Source organism: Pelmatolapia mariae, linkage group LG16_19, assembly GCF_036321145.2.
Source record: "Pelmatolapia mariae isolate MD_Pm_ZW linkage group LG16_19, Pm_UMD_F_2, whole genome shotgun sequence".
NCBI lineage: Eukaryota > Metazoa > Chordata > Actinopteri > Cichliformes > Cichlidae > Pelmatolapia > Pelmatolapia mariae.
The window spans coordinates 48,126,193-48,145,763 of record NC_086241.1 but is presented as its reverse complement, the minus strand read 5'-3'; the positions used below and the strand labels follow the sequence as shown (position 1 = coordinate 48,145,763).

The 19,571-nt window shown below is 41.2% G+C and overlaps 1 protein-coding gene across 3 annotated transcripts in view; it reads right to left on the bottom strand.

Moving 5' to 3' along the window:
* Positions 1–19,571, bottom strand: part of LOC134644238 (ryanodine receptor 3-like) — a 109,161-nt gene that overhangs the window by 83,455 nt on the left and 6,135 nt on the right. For all 3 annotated transcript variants that reach the window (XM_063497075.1, XM_063497076.1, XM_063497077.1), the window contains exons 2-3: positions 5,079–5,198; positions 1,071–1,175 (exon numbers count right to left, since the gene is read on the bottom strand). In XM_063497075.1, coding sequence (XP_063353145.1) covers positions 1,071–1,175; positions 5,079–5,198 — 225 coding nt within the window. The remainder of the gene's footprint in view (positions 1–1,070; positions 1,176–5,078; positions 5,199–19,571) is intronic.

Below are 19,571 nucleotides of genomic sequence, written 5' to 3'. Positions count from 1 at the left end.
TTTTCTTCTCTCTGTCATTTCTTTAAGTAGTCTTCAGGAATTGTTCAGGCTTCTTGAACGACATTCAAAGCTCTTTTTTGGATGTTGGCTGCCTTTTGTTTTGTTTCCTGTCAACATGATCTCACACTGCCTCAGTAATGTTGAGGTCCCGGCTCTGGGGAAGCCAATCCATGACTGAGAGTGTTACACTGTCTGTTTTTCTATCCAGTTATCCTTTTCCTGCATTGGCAGTCTGCTTGGGATCGCTGTCATGCTGAAAAATGAAGCCATTGCCAATCAAAATCTGATACTCCTTTGCTGCATTCATAATTCTATCAATTTTGACCACACCACCAGCTGAAATGCAGCCTCGTATCATGCCAGAGCCTCCGCCATGTTGGTCGTATACACTCTGTGTTGCTCCTCTCTCCTAACCTCCTCTTGCTTACGTAATGAAGAAAATTTGAATCAAAAGTTTAAAATATAGAATCATCACTGATTCGCTATTCATCCCTGTTCTGTCCGACATTTCTTAGCCTTTTCCCCCAATCCGCCCTTTTCGTAACGGCTACTTGACAGCTGGGATTTGGCAAACAGAAATAAAAATTACAAAAAAATCTCACTTGGAAGCAAAATATACAGAAACTAGGAGCAGCTCAAGACTTTTGTACAACGCTGTAAATACAATCCAAATCTACTGTCGACTGATGTTTTGCATGTAGGCTTTTAATTGCTATTGTACAAAAGAAAATCACATTGTTTTCTTAAGTGTTAATCAAATGGGCAAAGGTAAACATAACGCATGAAGCCTGCAGTAATTTCCCAACATTCAATGGATACATCCTCATCAGTATCCATGGGTGCCCAGACCTCTTTGCAGCCAGGGTCCCCAGGCTACTGAAATGGGCCTATTTTGCCCATTAACCTCCTAACAGTTAAGAATATTCAACTCAGCTGACTGCGTTCATTACAGCCGCCTCCTCTGGATATCAGAGCACAGTGGGACATACATTAAATGACTCGGGGATGGTTTATGAAGAATCAAAGTGGTTCTTATCGCTGTGCGAGCTTTTGTGTCTATCTTCACTCACCCCTTCGCTGTTCTGTCCGCTCTTAGCCAGCATCTCCTGCAGGGCTCGCACTGACAGGGACTGTTCCAGCACAAAGGTGCAGATGCAAAGGTCTGGGGGAACATACTGTAACCAAATACAAAAGCATCTCTGGTTAAAAACAGTCACAGACGAAATATCTCATTTTTCTAGGCAACATTTTATGAACATTTTTAGCATTTAAAAAAAAAAAGACATTATATTTATATTTCGTTAGTAAATAAAAATGCAAAATCAAAAACTGGTTCTGTACAGGATATATCATCTTTACTGGTAGGTAGTATTTTAGAAAGGCTCAATTTTGGGGAAAAAATCAATAATTCTAATTTCTGGATATGTTCTCGCTTGCATTTTTTTAAAAAATATCAAACTATGAATTCATGTTTAGTAAATTGCAACAAAGAAAAAAGGGCAAACTAAGTACTCTTCAGTAAAGTGTGTTCTCCACCGTGCTCCAAAAGATCCCATCTACAGTGACTCAGCCTTCACCAAAGCGCTAATGAAAAGATCACCACTGCAGTTATTCTGCTGTCCATCAACACTGATTCTGATTTAGTGCTTCAGGAATTTGCTCCATAAGCAAAACATCTTCATACAGCCTGGAAAAAAATGAAAACAGCTCCCTGAATCTACAGGGATACTCTGATTAGATGCCCACTCATAAAATCTCTGCTGACTGCTGCATTTTTACCCCCACTTGAACCGAGTTCATCTTAATTGAGTGGGCGATATTCATTAAAAGGTACTTTAAATTCAGATTAAGCGCTTTCAGGTCAGTCTGCGCTCAGATAAGCCAGGTCTCGGAAAGAGCACCATTAAAAAAATAGGGAAGATGCCAAATCGCTGAACCAGGGCAGTACTGGAAAAGACAGGCGATTCAGAGAAAGGACACGGAAAGCACCGATGGAGATATTGCAGGGCATAACCACAAGATAAATGACACCAACCGACAAAACACCCTCTCTGGCCTCCTTCCCGAGTATCTCAACTGGTCCCAAAGTGGTTCGTTCACACAGGTAAATCTAACCTCATTTAAAAACTTCCCACAACCCAGTTTTATGCTAAAGTACTAACAATGGCCACTACTGTGTTGAATAGAAAGGCTCCAGGCAAGTCAGGGGGAAAAACTTTAGTGAAAACAGCCGTGACTTTTTATAGAAACACGAGCCAGCGTGTTGGAATTCAAAAATAGTTTTTACAGATACACTTCCACTGACACACTTGCTTAATTTAGACATCACTGATTTGCTACTTGTCGAGAGATGGTGAGAATTTAGTTTAATTTGAAGAGTCTTAAAAACTCACTTGCTTTCCAGAAGGAAAAAGAACCAGACACACAAATGCACTGAAAAAAACAGATTGAGAAAGTGCATAGCTCGATACTTGATGACATGCTCATTAAAGGTAAAGGGGATATAGTTTATATCTCTATCTTAACTGAAGGCGCAGACTACTTCTTGCGTGTGAAAGGAGTGGTTTGTGGTGATGAGCCCACAGTGAACTGGCAGCTAACTCAGAAACTGCAGTTTCCATCAGCCTTTACAGTAGTTTATATGAGCTTTAAAGACAACTTTTCAATGACTGATCTGCAACAAAATCTCTGAAATCCCAAGTCATGAGTTCTGGGTCTGTCTGAGCTTCTTTCAGCACACAACACTCGCAAAACAGCGTCTTAATCACAAGATTTTGACTTCCTGTTTAAATACAAGCTAAGACGAATGTCTCTTGGTTAGTTTCACATAATTGATCGATGTCAATAGTACTGACTAATAAATTATGTGAAAATGTAAATAAAAAATACACTTATATCTTCATTTTTTCATTTCATTTTTCATGTACTAACAACATTACTCTTCTAAGGAAAATGATGCACTGCACCCTAACCTTGCACATCGCAGATTAAATTATTTGAAAAACATATCAACAATAGCCAAACCCCATACATCCATTACCTTCATATATAAATATCAAGAACTTCAAAACGAACAGAAAGAATTACAAAGCGTTGGATGGTTAATGTTGACAGATCTGAGTCCACCTTTCAACATGTGAAAAAGAGTTTTCAAATGTTCAGGAAGCTTATTTCATTCCCTGGCAGCTTTAAAAGAAAAGGCAGATTTAGAGAAGTCAGAGTTATGTCCCTCATTCTGTGTGCAGTGTAAAGTTATGACACGAAGTTTGGGTCCAGCCCTCCTCAAACCTCTCTAGGTGACAACACATGGACCTTTGCCCTCGCCTAGACTAAAACAGGAGGTGGGGAGGGACAGCCTTGAGAAACAGGGGAAATAAAAATCAAAGTGACCTGGAGGGGATGGCGACTACAAAGCCCTGTCAAGGAGACAGTTTTAAGGCAGCTTGGCTGACCAATCGTGTGATGAGAGAGCGAGTGTTTTGCGATCGTGGGCGAGGATCGATCGCGTCTTTATTTCTTTCTCCAGACAGAAAGGACAAACAGGGTTAAAGCTGATTGTCCTGAGGATGTGGCTTCATCCGCTTCCATTGTTCTTTAGTTTAATTGGGGGCGGTGTTAAAGCTTTTGGCTGGTAATGAAAAGGAATTTAGAAAAATGAGCTGGTTCCAAACAACAAAGACAAGCATCAAAGCTATAATGGTATGCGGGCACAACTCCATAATATTGAATCTCTGACAAGTGAAAGCTGCTGGTTGTATATCACACCAACGGCTTCTCACGAGCTGATTGATGTTGCCACTTACAATGTGCACACTTTAAATCAGCCTCGTTGCGTCATTTTGGTTCTGTGCCCCATTACTAGACTAGTTCACCGAGGAAACGAGGCTTCCTATTCAGTCATCCACCTCTAAATGGACATCTTGGGGTTTTCTCACAGCTATGCCGCTGATCCCAAAGGTGGGGTGATGCCTTTTCATAAAAAAAACTGCAGGGAATGAAGACAAAGTGTCTGATACGGAGAACATCCATCACACCTGTCAGGTATAATTACCATCCAAAATAGAGTAAAGGCCTAACCTTCCCCTTGAAACACAGATATACTATTTGTGTGAGCTATGATAGTAAATGTCAGTATTTTGCCAAGTAAAAAACAACTTTTCCCTGAAAAGCATTTCTGGGTTTCTTACATGTTCACCCACGCTGCACATGCACATGGTGTCTTGAGTGAAATTAGTCAATATTAATGGATTATTATTAAGAGACAATCAATCCAGATGAAGCCTAAGGCCCGTCAACTGTAGCTACAGGGAAACATCAATGCCAGATTAGCAGCAAAGCATCGGCAGCCATGAAAAGGTGAGAAAGAATACACATCCCTCCAGCCGATCAATCTTTAGAAATAATCGCTTAACAGGGGGATCACTTAAAAGAAAAAAAAGAAGAGAATGTGTGCCATATTGTGGATTAATTACACAAAAAGGCATTATGATGGCACCCCCACTGACAGCAAAGCAAAAGAAATTGCATTTAACTCATTAAAACTTTACACTTATTCAAACAAACTGCAAACAGGCTGCTCTGCTGCAATAAAGCAGCGGGCAATTACAGCTAACAACAGCGCAGCTTATGAAACAATCCATCAATCACGTCCAGGGGCGTAATTTCAGGGAATTATCATCTGGCGGTGGGACCTGCAGAGATGCGACGCCGTCCCTGATCCCTTGAAAGAAAAGCTCATCAAGGAGACTGCGGTGGATGTGAGCTGCTGTGCTGCTTGTTTTTCTGTGCGTGTCCGCTTGGCTTCTCTGATTGTTTGCTCAACCCAAACACGAACGAACTAAGTGGATGTTTGGTTTCCATGGAGTTTTTTTTACAGATGAACGCTCCCTTTCATCCGGTACACGCTTCTGAAAACTGCTTCATGTGACATTGGTCCATTTTTTATTTGCATCTTAACGCACACAAGTGTGTGAACATAAAGATATAGAAACATCTCACACTGATGACGTGTATTGTTGTGCTGCCAGTTCAAATCTGAGAGAATAAAACTGTGCAACAGTACAGCCAGTGTTGCCTACCTTTGCCTCAGATGTGGGCTCCAGGTAACACAGTCGATTGCCGAGCCCCTCGGCAGCCAAGCAGAACTTGCGATTCTCCTTCTGGATGCAAGCCACACACTGGAGCACCACTTCATCATCCTGTCAAAACAAAACAGACTTCAGTTTGTGTCCGCGCATGCAAGCATAGACGCTGTGAGTGTGTGTGCATGTGTGTGTGTGTGTGTCATCCTGGGAGAAACCCAGTTCATCCACACACATGCCCATCCTTGCGCATTGATCGGAGGAAACTCTCAAACCACCATGGCCTGAGAAGTGCTCCTTCTTCTCCCCTGAACCTCGACACCAACCACAGTTTGGTTCATACAGCGGTTCATCAGAATAAGAGAAGCAAACTAGAAGTGCAAGCAAAAGCGAGCCTAACCTTAAACCTTTGAAGCTTTGCTTAAGTTACAGTGATGATCATCTTTTGACAATTAACCAATATTCAAAGGTCTATAATGACTTGTTCAGACTTGCAGCTGTAGTTCAGACAGTAGAGCAGGTTATTTACTAATCAGAAGGTTGGTGGTTCGATCCCTGGCTGCTTCAGTCTACGTGCCAAAGTATCCTTGGGTAAGATACTCAACCCCAGGTTGTGCTCAATGGATTGTGAATGTTAGATGGAAAGCACGTAGATGTAGAAAAAAGTGCTTGTATAGGTGAATAAGCCATTAATGAGCGCTCGAGCAGACAAACGTTATATAAGGACCAGTCCATTTATCGTTGGTTTATTGTTGTTTGAATGGCCACACAGTGGCTACTGTCACAGAACTAATGCCGTGCTCTTTCTTTGCATAACTTGTGCACTGCCATAGCAATGATTGTTCTGTTATTATGGCGTCTGTAATTTTCAACATCACATTGGGTTCAAATCTGCCAGCTGCTTAACGTGGGGATTTACAAAAATGTTTATTATTTTTTTGTTTTCCTTATATAAAAATGGATGGAATAAAATGTCCTTGCATCTAGAATGAATGTCAGGTGAATTATTAAAATTTCTGTTAAAAGATAAGTAAACTGTGTTGCATTCAAAGATAAAATTGGATGTTCTTAGACCTTTTTTCCACTCCCTGAAATACATCACTATTTGACTCCCTCTGCCTGGCTAATTAGGGGGGTCTTCTTTACCAAATCTGGTAAATGTGGTGATCAAATTATCCATGGCTGATCCCTTTGAGTCAACCCAATCTTCTTTAGGCTATTTACGCTGTTTATATGGTGCAAATGAGGTTAAGGCTATTTGCTGGAGCATTTTACCCTATAAACGGAAATAATGGCTGAAACAAGTGAATGCATTTATAAAAGCGAGGTAGTGCACCGCTTTGATGTTGCATTAGTAAATATGTTTAAGATTGTGTGCAGATACTGTATATTTAAACAGTGTGTGTGTGTGTGTGTGTGTGTGTGTGTGTGTGTGTGTGTGTGTGTGTGTGTGTGTGTGTGTGTGTGTGTGTGTGTGCAAAATGAAAGTTTTGTGGATATAAATTAGATAAAATTAAAAGACTACAATGCTATTGTAAGGTGCTGTAGATACATAAAGGCCACAAATGGCTCATTTTAGCTCGTCCGTAGGTGGTTGCTAGGCAACATATTATAATCAATCATCCATAATGAAAGTTTTATGGTTAAAAATTAGATTAAATTGCTGTAATTGTGAAAGGAAAATTATACAATGCTTTTATAAGGTGTCATTTTAGCCAATTGGTTGGTGGTTGCTAGGCATCATAGTGACATCATAATATCTGGCATAGATGAAAACCTTCAGGGAACTAAGATGTAGTTGCATGACTGTGCAGGAGAAATTCGCAAGCAAACAAGAGATTTTACATATTTATAGTAGGATGAAAATAAAGCCATAATAAATAAGACTCATTTCATAATTTAAATTAATCGCGTCTACAAAAGCTGGCTCATTGTTTTTGTATGTTATGCGAGCAAAGGCAAATGCAGTTGATGACGACAGACGTCACCAAAAACATAAATTCTTTTGGGAGCACAAGAGCCGAAAAACAAACATCCAATGCCACTGCTGTGTAAATGGGCTTATGGTGTTTATAGTGTTGGCCCTGTAAACGCTGAATTGGGCATAGTTACTCTTCACGACAGCAGAGCAAGCAGAAATTTGCTGATATTGGCTGCTATGGGATGGGGAGGGGTGGAAGCTGCTGCACAATTGCCAGCTGCATTATTTAATGTTAGAGGGATTGTGCTGAGAGCAGAGTGCAGCAGTAGTAGTAGTAGTAACAGTAAAGCACTCCATTACAGTGCAGCACAATGCACAGCAGCGAGAGATAAAGAGGTCTAGCATCTGCACATCACCGGGTGCAAGTCCGTGTTTGTGTGCGTAGAAAGCACTGCATGGAAATCAATATGACAAGCCTCGAGGCCCCTTTACAACGCACGCGTGACACATTCATTTTCGAGTTGCTCGTGTGTGCTTCTGTCGGTGTAGATATTTTCCTTTTAGTGAAAAAAAGAAAAAGCGATGTGTGCGTGCATTTGTGTTTGTGGGTGTGTAGGTGTCCTTAATGATATTACCACTATTATGTGTAATCTCATGGCTACCAACAGCAGCAAAGCTTATGTGGTTTGCGGATGTCTTCCTCCCCTTCCAAATAGCCTTGTAGCTTCGCATTAAATTACGTTAAGGTTAAATGTGGGTATGAAATTTAACAGTTGGGAATGACAATTAACATTATTAATAACATTATTAATGGCACTATCATTATCAATGGAAGCACTATACTGGAATTTAACTGGAAGCAAGGTGTGAAAACGTGCTTTAGCACTACTAGCACAATGCTAGTATGCAGCATTAATTACGATGCGATACCAATAAAAATGAAACCTTCAATGTTGTCTTTTTATTTATTTCGATGAGCATAGTACAGACGTAGGAAGAGACAAGTTCGGACATTTCTGGCTTAATGAAATGGACTAAAACACCAGTCAGGCATATCATTACATGTACTGACAGGCGAAGTGATTAGCTCTTCATCATGGCACCTGCTAGTAAGCGAGATATATTAGGGAGCAAGTGAACATTTTGTCTTTGAAGTTGATGTGTTAAAAGCAGGAAAAATGGGCAAGTGTATGGATTTGAGTGAGCTTGACAAGGACCAAATTGTGATGCCTTGACGACTGGGTCAGAGCACCTCCAAAACTGCAGCTCTGGTCGGGTGTCCCCGGTTTGCAGTGGTCAGTATCTATCATAAGTGGTTCAAGGAAGGAATAGTGATTAAGCATTGATAGGGTGGACTGGTCTGAAGAATCGCATGCCTGGCCGGGTGCATCGCTCATCTGGGGAACACCTGGCACCAGGATGCATTGTGGGAAGAAGGCAAGCCAGCAGAGGGAGTGTGATGCTTTGGGCAATGTTCTGTTGGGAAACCTTGGATCCTGCCATCTATGTGGATCTTACTTTGCAGGTGGCCATAATGTTATGCCTGATTAGTTTATATATATATGTATGACTTTTTTTAGTCTTGCTGACCACTCAGTGTGTAAGATACTAGAAGGGTGCAGCACAACAAATCGATTTAACCACCTTGAGCACAGAAATCCAGAAGTTTGTGCAACAGCTTATGTGATCTATAAAAAACCCCACAGCAAATAAACTAAGCGGTTGCACTTGAGCTTGACATCTGTGGAGAACTACTTTAGAAAGAGCTTCTGACACTTTTTTTCCCCTCACAAATTTTATAGAGCTTTCATCCGCGTGTCATACTCTAGCTTTTCAAAACAGATGGGACTTTCTCATTGAGTTCACAGGAAACTGATGAAGCTGCTGATGAAGGCCGGTAGTTCAAACCGCTTGAGTATAGTTATGTCACTGCATGCTGTCAGTACACAAACAGTGTACTGTTTGCACAGTGGGGAGAATATATATTTAAGCTAACGCTGACTGTAGGAACTAATAAATCTTGGCGGGGTTGTTCGATACTGGGGAGAATTATAATCCAGGTTATGTTGGTCAATGATCAATGCCACGATGAACATGGGATTGTTATGGGAAACACTTTGCATAATGCTAACCATCTTAGATCAATATTAAAATGTGTTTGACTCAGATACAGACTGAAATGAAAAGTCTCCTTGTTAAGGGACCAAGAGCAGGGCTGATTTGAGCCACATAAGGATAGTATCGATCCAGGCATTTAATCAGAGAAGGCAACTCTCACGTCTCTGCTTCAGTCTAGCCCACAGCTGGCCCTTTTCCCTTGTCTCACCCCTGCACTGAAGTAATGTGGGGTATCTGGCATTATCTCTCCCCGTTTCTCTTTCTCTTTCTCTCTCTCACCCTGTGTCACAAACCCCTTGTTTTTTTATTCTTCTCCTCTTGCCCCTGACTTCTACACAGGAGGGGACGGAGAGCACTCACGGCTATCAATCATGCATAAAGAGAAGCACTAAGTGATGTCAGTCAGGTTGTAAGAATGGAAGATGCTCTTCTTACTCTTAAACTCTTAAAATATTTGAACCTGGATGTCTATATGCAAAAGTCTCTCTATTACTAAAGGAAAGGTTTAAAAGGATGACATGAGAGTTCATTATGGGTTAATTACAGCTATATTGTTAGACATTCAACACTGGCACAATGAAATTGGTTTAAATATATAATAGATGATGTTGTACTTAAAGTTGAAGGATACTGGCATACAGCCCTCGAGACAAACACAAAGATATCTACATATCTTTCTCAAAGCTTCCCAAACATTGTGATATAAATTTTCCTTTGAAGCAGACTACTAAAACCAAGAAAAGAATTAATTTCCCTACCCCAGCGAGCTAAGCAGTCATCATGGCATCATTTATCAGAAGAGGTAATGATTTAAGCAAAGTGACTTTGACACCAATATTTTTCCATCCTGAAACCAATGCACCCAGCAAGAAGGCAGGACTTCAGTTATTTATTGATTGTGTTAAAGAAAACATAAATTATTAAACTGTTTTAAAACAAATATAAGGAGAGCGAGCTGAGCCTCCAAGGGCACCTTGGGATTGAATTTGACTCAATCCTAATACTCCCTCGCTCATGCTGCCTCATTCGTATTCCTTCGTGCTGTGCAAACACATGCGTTTGTCATCTCCACTGTGTATATCTGTGCATCCGCTACAACAATAGCACAAAGATCTACCTTGTTCCGGAGAAATCGTGTGAGTAATGCTATAGCATATCAATGAGCAGACTCTGATAATGGCTTTTTTTCCCCTCCCTCTTTTGAGCCAATCACACACGTCTTATACTCAGGATAATCATAATGTTGGTGTTTGCATGGAGACAGGCAGACATAGTCATGTTACTGTAAGCCAATCACAGGTTTGAACACTATATGAAATCAGACTACAGTGTTAGTGACATGCCCCACACTTATTCTCTAACAACAGGGCTCCTAAAAAAATGATTATTGATGATGGCTAGGAGTGATTACTGAGCTCAAAAGAAAGGTAATGCGTCCTTATGGCTTGTAGGGAAAAAATTAGTCCTGGCATTATAAATGTGCAGTTATGTGAAGAGCATCTCTTGTTCTCTCATCCGGTCTTCTGCCTTCAAACAACAAATCTGAGAAGTCCAGGGTTTATGCGAGGTGTAACTTTATGTTATTTGGAAGGCTCTCTCCTAGGTACTGGAATAAGTAGCAATCTGAATCTAAAGACTCTCAAGAGGAGCGTATAAGCCTTTGGTTTGAAGAAATGCCTTAGGTACTTCAGCAGGTATTACAGTACAGTGCATGCCTCAGCTCACCGAAAGAGCCTCTCACCGCCTTATCATACACCACACGCGGCTGCAGTGCTTTGGCAATGCACTCACTCATACATCCTGAAGGTGCTACATGAGCTACTATAAAGCTCGAGTCGCAATAACAAGCTGGAGCAAGCGAACAAAAAGCTCCCGGTGCTGTTTAGCGGGCGGCACTGTGAGCCTGGGTGCAATGGCAACTGAATTGCTCCAGTATTTCATGCTTTGCTCCCATGAGCCTTGTATTACTACTGCTTGCATTATGCTTATGACATCATGATTCCTCCTCTTATTGAATGTGTACTGAATGCATTCTACCTCAATTCCAAAACCTACATGCTTCTGCGAAAGTAAGACCTGCACGAAAAGCAGCATCATCACTACTGTGTCTCCTGTTTAAAACCACAATTTTTGATTTCTATGATTCCTTGACGTGAGACCGGGCCACATTCCTTCCTATTAACTGCATTATTTTCAGAGTTATAAGCTAAATAAGCTAAAACGTGAAGCTAAATGCAAAAACTGCATTGACCTAAATTACCAACATAGTCAAAAAATGCACTAATGCAGGAGTGTGTAAATATTCATATGGCTTCATAAAAGCAAAATCAATTACACCTCCTATAAAGAAGAAATTGCCTTTGCTAAGTATATCCCATCAAAGTAAAGACTTGTGGTGATAAAAAAAATAAATAAATCCAGACTCCACTCCTGCAGCTGCAGCAGATTTTCACTTTCTATCTCGTTCTTTGAGGTTAGATTTGTTCTGTCTTCTTCAGCTTGATATGCTAAAAAATCTAGTGAATCAACAGCAAATGGATCTGAGGGTGGCACCAAGCGGCCCCCTGGGAGGAAGCTTGAAGAGTGGAGCACTACAGGTGAGAGGAGAGAGGCAGATCCTGGCTCCTGGAGCATTCATCTACAAACGCACCACCACACCAAACAGCAGTCTGCGCTTGCCTCCACTTGCCTTTTTGTCCCCATGCTATCATTCTATATTACACTGTGTAGTAATTCTCCATCATTACCAGAGGCCTGCTGCCAGTCAACACTGCACTGAAGCTGGCTCATACGCTGAGACTTTGTTCTGGACAGATTGATACAGCTGGTCAGGCAATGCAGAACTAAATGCAGCTGGGCAGCGGTTGTACCCCCTACAAGCACACTCTCCTGCCTTGGATTCTTGTATTACACCCAGAAACACACTGTGCAGGTAGAAAAAGTCCCGGTGTTTCCCAGCCTATTTGTAGGCAGTAAAAAGAGAGGGAATGACTGCAGTATATATGTGAGAGAGTTAATATATACCAGTGAATAATCAGAAAATAAAGCTTTGAAGCTGGTACTGATTGTGTCATTTATGTAAAATGGACAGCTGCATCCAATCAGAATCCAAACATGTAGTTCTTACATACATTATTATAAATTGGATATATATGCATCACAAAAAAAATAAAATAACTGCATTTGTATGCATATTTTTTGCAGTTATGCTACAGCTTACAATAATACAATGCGAACGCAGAGTGTATCTGCATGACTATAACTGCAAGACTTGTACCATCCTTTCCTGTAATGGACCCCCAGTATCAGAGGAAGCACCGTGGGCCAAAAATGTTTGTTCCAGAACAGTCTGGTGGAGATTAAAGCCCTCTGCTGTCGGAGTGATTCACAGACTTGCAGCTTAGTGCTCTCTCGCACTGTGGTGTGACACCAGTCGAAATGGAAAGCGAAAGAGAGAAACACTTTGGACAAGAAGAGTGAAGCTTTGTTCTCATGACTCAGTGTTACTCTGTAAATGGGAGTGTTAATGCTCATCTTGAGGCAAACTGCTGAACATGCTGCCCCGAGTGCACAGACCGAATGAGAGAGTGAGAGATAGACAGAAGGCAAACAGAGCTACAGAGAGTATAAAGTCCTCTCGTCCACACATCATTAAAATCCCAGAAATCAGGGTGACACCATAAATTAATCTTGACATCCACTAAAATTTTAGCCTCCTTTTAAGGCTGTGCTGAGGATAACAGCCTTACAGCATGTTCTTGAACTGTGTCACTGACCAGATCCTGGAACAATCGGCGTGCAGCTGCATCCTGGACTCATTCTGCAACATGAGATCAGGTAAGCTCTCAGTGACACAGGCCTAGACACCAGTCAGCGACCCACTGGCAACCTTCAGTTACTAAGGAAAATGTATATTTCCACAACTGGCTGGTGAGTGGTTGCTAGCCTGAGTGAAATCAGTTGCAAAGAACCTCCTTGTGACTGCATTGTTTAGTAGCAGATAGTGATTGCCCTTAATTTACATGAACTCAGACTTGTCTGAAGACAACTGCCATTAGCTTTCTGAGCTGCAGTTAACCCAGAAATCAATTCAGAAATAGAGAACATTCACTCTCAAAGTGAAACTTGTGCCTTACCACTGCAACCAACATATTTGGGTGACCAGTTTCACATTAGTGACTGCCAGCAGTCTCCAGCAACAACTCACCAACCAGTTGCAAAATAAATATTTTTCCCTACCAACTGTTGGATACCAGGTGAGCACCCGCCAGTCTCTAAGCCTCCATGAATGGGGCTTTGGCAATCGATTTCATATTGACTGCCAACAACCTACAGCAACCCCTTGCAACCAGCCAGGGAGTGCACATTTTTCCAGTGTGACTGGTTGTTGCCAGATAGTCCCCGACAAGTCTCCAAGTCAAGTCATTTGTATACATAGCCTCTCATTAAGTGATAGAGCCTCACATCAGTGAATCCAACAAGTTCATCTGACATTCCAAGAGTAAAAAGTTGAGAAAATACCATCAAAGGGAAGATAATCTAATATCGATTTTTGATTCTCTTTGGTTGTTTGTGTATGTGTGTCATCTGGCACATATGGCCACCTCGGATTCAGTCTTGGACTCTCTAATTACCCAATCACCATACACTCGCACTATACAGCTGTGAACAGTAGCCACCATATGGACCAAGGCAATTCATCTTGAAGATTAGACAGGTATGGCTATCACTGTGAACCAAACAGCACGAGGTAAAAAATGGCATCTCCTGCTTGTGTTAGCTCTATGCAAGTGTATATATAATGGTATAGGTACTGTGTAGAAAACTCAGTTGAAACTGCAGAACGCTATAGTTCACCTGAGGATAAAGTTTATATAAGAGATAAGCCCTGTAGGCAGAACCAACCTTACTCAGGTCTGGAGATATTAAGACTGTCTACATGCCTCTGTAGCAAAGGAGTGAAGCAGGGAGGCTATAAAATGTTTGACTGCACCTTGCAGCACTACTTTGCCTCTCTGGCGGTGGCTTAATCTGAAAAGCTAAGTAAGCACTTTCGCTCCTTCCTTTCTTGCTTCCTTTAGGTCTATGCAGGCTATTTTATGAAAAAAATACCTTGCAAAGTTTCTACATGCTCGGCATTGAAGCATTACAGTGACTACGGAAAAAGATTGGGGTGTTATTGCATTTTTCCCCTGGCTACATGATGACACTAGGGAGCCTCGGGGGCAAGATGTGACAGCACCGTAGCTCGGGCTTGCACCAGAAATCAAAAGGAACAAACTCTTTTCCACTCCCTCTGCTTCCTCTCTGCAAAGCAGCCTCACTTAACAAGGGAATTGAGACTCTTTGTGGCAGAGCACACGGTAAAGGAAATAGGCTGCTTCTACCCTTCGACAAGCAATGTGTTTTATTTTTAGGGGAAGAACCTTCTTGGAGGTCCGAAGGGAGAGCAGCACTAACAGGTGCATCTATAACCTTTCTATGTGCAGCAAGTCAAGCATGATTTTTGACTCACTTTTTCAACTTGTGACACTAAAGAAAGTCCCAAGTGGTGTGGGATGGATGGAAATTATGCTTTGCTTTCAGGTCAAGAACGGGAGGTGCTGGATATGTGGCCTACAATATAAAAGAGAGCAGTGATTGCAGTTAATTTTGCAATTTCATAACCTGTTTCAGCTCTACATAAACACAAATAATTCGACATTTGAGGACCTGCCAATATTTTGACAGCAGCAGACTAGCTCAGAGTTGTTATGGACACAAATGGACAAACACATAAAAAGCAAAGTTGAACTGTAAGTGCTAATCAAGAGACCTTTAAGCAAATTCAATTTTAATTTTTGCTCCAACAATCAAGTCCTGCTGAAAATCTGTGTTTGTGATTTGCTTTGATTTCATTTGTGTACTCTCAGAACAGTTGCTGAATGGTTGCTGGCTGTTGCCCTATATGACTTGTCTCCAAACACTCACTCTCCAAGCTGTAGTGAAACTTGAAAAATGCAACGTAAATGCAAAAGGACAACATTGGCCTTCAAAGTCAAAGTTGTGTCTTACCGATGCAACCATTAAATTTTAAACCGCACACCTTTTCTCTGTGAATCTCTCCGTTTCAGGTTGGCATTGTACTTTTTAGGGTTTAACTACCACTCGGTGAGTGTTTGCAAGCATGTTGGTGTCCTTAATGACTCCTGACCTATTGACGTCCATCAAGGAACTTACATTGGAAATTAGCATTAGCAATATACACACACACATGTTAGCCTGCATTAAACAATGCGTTTGTAACTGTCAGGATTTTGTCTGTATTTGCGCCTTACAAATACAGTCACTTAGACATGACAATAAATACTGGTGGCTGTAGCTCAGGAGGTAGAGCAGCTCATCTACTGATTGGAAGGTTGGTGGTTTGATCCTTGCCCCCCTCTAGTCTACATGCCAAATAACCTTGGGTAAGATATTAACCCATAAAGCTGCGCACTTATGCATCCATTAGCGTGTGAATGTTAGTTAGAAAGCACTTAAAATCACAGAAGAAAGTGCTGGTGCTTTCAGTACTCTGGGAGAGTAGAAAAGCGTCATGTCTATGGTAAATATTATGCTACAACATCCGCTAGCTAGTTTAGCTTAGCATAAACTGGAAAAAGAGATTAGCCATAACTAGTCTAAAGCCATATACTATATACCGTACAATAGACAGTCAAAAACACTTCTGGTTATATAGAAGTCTATGTAAGTGTCCCTCAGCTGTCTTGCTCTCTGACTTCAGTAAAGACTTTCCTGTTGACTTTATCGGCCCAAATGAAAAGCACTGCTTGTAACGTTCTAGCTTCAAACCACATAATTAGTCAGAAAGGAGGATAAACAAGGCGTATTCTCATATGCTAACACCTTTGTTGACAATCACAAACTGTTAATCAACTGAATGCCACATCAAACTACTTCACAGTCTGATCCACCCCTTTACATTTTCAAAACAACAAGGTGGCAGTGAGAAAAATATACAACTTAAGGTTTCATAATGGGAATTTCCTAATCACTGATGTCATGGTGACTATGTCCAGCTTTATGTGCAAAGTAACCTCTACTTGTGTTGCTATTTCAAGGCAAGTAGCAGTTACTTCCAATGACTGGCTTCCTATGCAAGCCAACCATTGCCTCACAAATAGTTTGAGTTTTTCTATAATCAGACAAATAAGATATGATGTGTATATTTCTTTACTTCAGATGTGCAGGACAACTGTGTGCCTGACATTTAAACAAAGCAAATTTTCTATTTCTCATATTGTTAATGAATTCAAACAAATGCAGTCAAATTTCAAACTTTGAGAAACAGACTTCTGACCTGTTCTGCATAATCCTGGAGAGACTGACAGTATTCCACTTGTCTCCTACACTGTATATGCTCTAACAGTGGTCACAGTGTCAGCTTCTCCAGGATAAAAATATCCATTGTCCTTTAAGGCCTGACCTGATGAAAATTCCTCAGAGCGCTCATCTCCATGCATGTGAGCATAGCCATAATGTGCCCCTGGCACAGGAGAGGGTTAAGATTAAACTACAGCTGAGGCATCACTGTGTCAAACTCGATTTGTTCAGGGACTTGTGATGCTGACCAGGTGAAGGGTTTGGGTGTCAAAGCTAAAGCACCGCTGTGATTCAAAGTAGAGGAGTCATGTCACCTCAGTGCATGTCATGAAAATGCAGGTGTTGGTGCAGAAAACAGCATCTAATTCCAATGTTCAGTGGCAGCCTCTTGTAGGTTAACTTTTACTGCATAAAAAAAGAATCAGCCCATAGCACTCTGACTTGTCATACATTTAAGGAAGAGCTTCTTAAGAGCGTATTAAGGGAAAGTTGTAGTGTCAGCTCCTCAGTTATACTGCCACAGAAACGCTTCTTTGAGCTGGGAGTGAGTGTTACTGAGGGCTGAGCAATGCTGCAGATATTCAGCAGGGCAGAAGGATACAAAAGCTCCAGCATCTCTATGCGTTTCTCACCTGCAGGCTTAGACACAGACCTAGCTATAAAGGTTGCCTCTTTACTGAAGCACTGCAGAGTCCCAGCAGAAAGTAGAGCACACAAAAAAGCTACAGTATAATGCAGGGAATGCACTTGAAAACTAAAAATATAACACGGCACTGGTAAGTTGGATATGTGTCAGCAAGCATGTGTGTTGCTGTGATTGTCTTTGCTGGAGCCCATGAATCTCCTGCCTCGCTTGCTGCCGGGGCAGAATAGTACTTTATTTTTTTATAACACACATTGTTGACTCTGCAGCAAAAAGACCCAATAAAAAGAGTGATGCCTCCTTGTCTGTGTTGGCGTGGTGCGACGCGGGGGTTGTTAAAGAGGTATGAATCTTTTATGAGTAACGCTACCGCTGTCAATATCAGTTGAAAGGGCCGAGACTTTGGCACCCGCCTGGAGGTGGGATTTTCTCAGCATAGCAATTGTTGCTGCGCCTGGATGCACCTATGCGATCCCGCAAATTACCCAATTACACTGCCTCGGTCGACTCAATCAAGATTCTTCACTGACATGCTCAGGTGACACGGCTGGAAGTGTATTACCCAAAAGCATAAAGACCTGACATTACAGTTCAGATAACCGTCAAGGTTCGCTTTAAAATAAATCTGGAAAAAGGATCTTAACTTTGTTCTGAGAAGTGAGCCTCAACAGCAGCAGATTGCAGCAGTAAACACTCCTCTAAATGGCTTATTAAAGGCACGGTGGGGAGACAGAACATTGGACATAATTGCGCTAGATCCCAGACCTGCTTTATGTAGGAGGGGAATGATTCACAAGTGCAAGTAGTAAGAGTTTTAAGGATTTTTTATTCATGGTAAAATGTTAGAAATACTGACCCTGTTTCTGTGGTAACAGGCCTATCAGCTGCACAGGTAGGAATATCTTAAAAACATCTTAGCAGACTGTGTCACCTGACAAATGTACCATTTCTGGTTTTTTTTACTGAATTCACAGACACAGCAGTAAAGGCCATCAGTACATCTGTTTTCATGTTATTTTTTTTTCCATCTGATGCACCTGATGTATAAATCTTCAGTGAATACTGCACTGTGTTCATGGCTACAGATTCAGACGAACATCTGTCTTGTTTGGCAAACACTTTAAATGAGCCAAATGTTTTCTCACTGGGTGGATTTGGTGATATTCCTGCAGCTAATTAAAACTGGAAAGATGATTTTTTTTCAATACATTTTGAGTAAAAAGGCAGCAAACTCTTTGCAGAATGATAGAACTTATGCAGCACACATGTTACTGTAAAACAACTAAAATTATGAAGTGAATGAGAAACTAAAGGACCACTACAAGCAGTGCTTTTCAAACTTGTATTTTCTTTCTTGCCGAGATTTAAATGAGAAAGTAGCTTCCGGTATCATGCCTTTTAAATATTTAGCTAAACACTAGATTTAGCTTAACAGGAAGACTAAAGGAAGAAGGAAACAGCCTTGCCAAAGATTAACCTGTAACTATAAATAGCTATAATTTAAGCATGGGAAGAATGGTCATTACCACTGTTTTTCAGACTGCTGTTCTGAAGCCTAGAGTTCAGGATTTTAGTCACTGTAGTCTTTTTGAAATTGGGCATGACCATATTTGGATGAGGCAGTAAACTACCTAACTTGGCTAGCAAGGTGCATGCTAGATTAAATGTCACAATAAATGGGATGCCACTTTGGCTAGTGAGCGACTAGCTTGTAAGCATGTACTTAACACAAAAACTGAACTGCCACCTTAGCTGTGTCCCAATTTTGATGACTGTACAAAACATGGACGATGCAACAGCTCCCCAAAACTGAAGCCAAAACGTCTCTATCGCCCCATGGTGTCTGGCTGCAGTATAGGTCATAAGCCCCGCCTCCACCATGTTAGCAGATGGGATTGGGGTCAGATTAAAATAACAAATTCTCCGCAGATAATTTTTTTTTTTTCCAAAGATGCTTTCTCCTTTCTCATAAGTTTGATTCTAATTACTACAATAATGCTTTTAAAGTGGGGTGCAACGTTTTTTTAGAGTCATTGGTCTTAACTCAGACTGTATTAACCGAATTTTAAGTGGCCAACTTACACAGTTACAGCCATGTGAAAAAGAAAGCTTTCACAGGGTTCTCTGAAAAGCTAAGTGCACTGTTAATGCTTCCATGGGAATAAGGAGAGTAAGCAGCAGCCAGGTGCTGCTAATCAAATGACCTTAATTAACTGATCATAAACAAGTGTAAGCACCTCTATAAAAGCAGAAGTTTCAGCAGTTTCTGGAGTTGGTTGTTGGTTTTGGGCATTAAGGTGTGTTAACAGAATGCCACTATTTTCCCAGGAGTAGACATCCTAGCAAATTCCCCCCAAGGTCAGACCGTGCAAAGCTTTTTTGCAGAGAAACTGTAAAAACAGCCCAATTGCTAGATCTCAGGCTCTTACAGGCCTCAGAATAT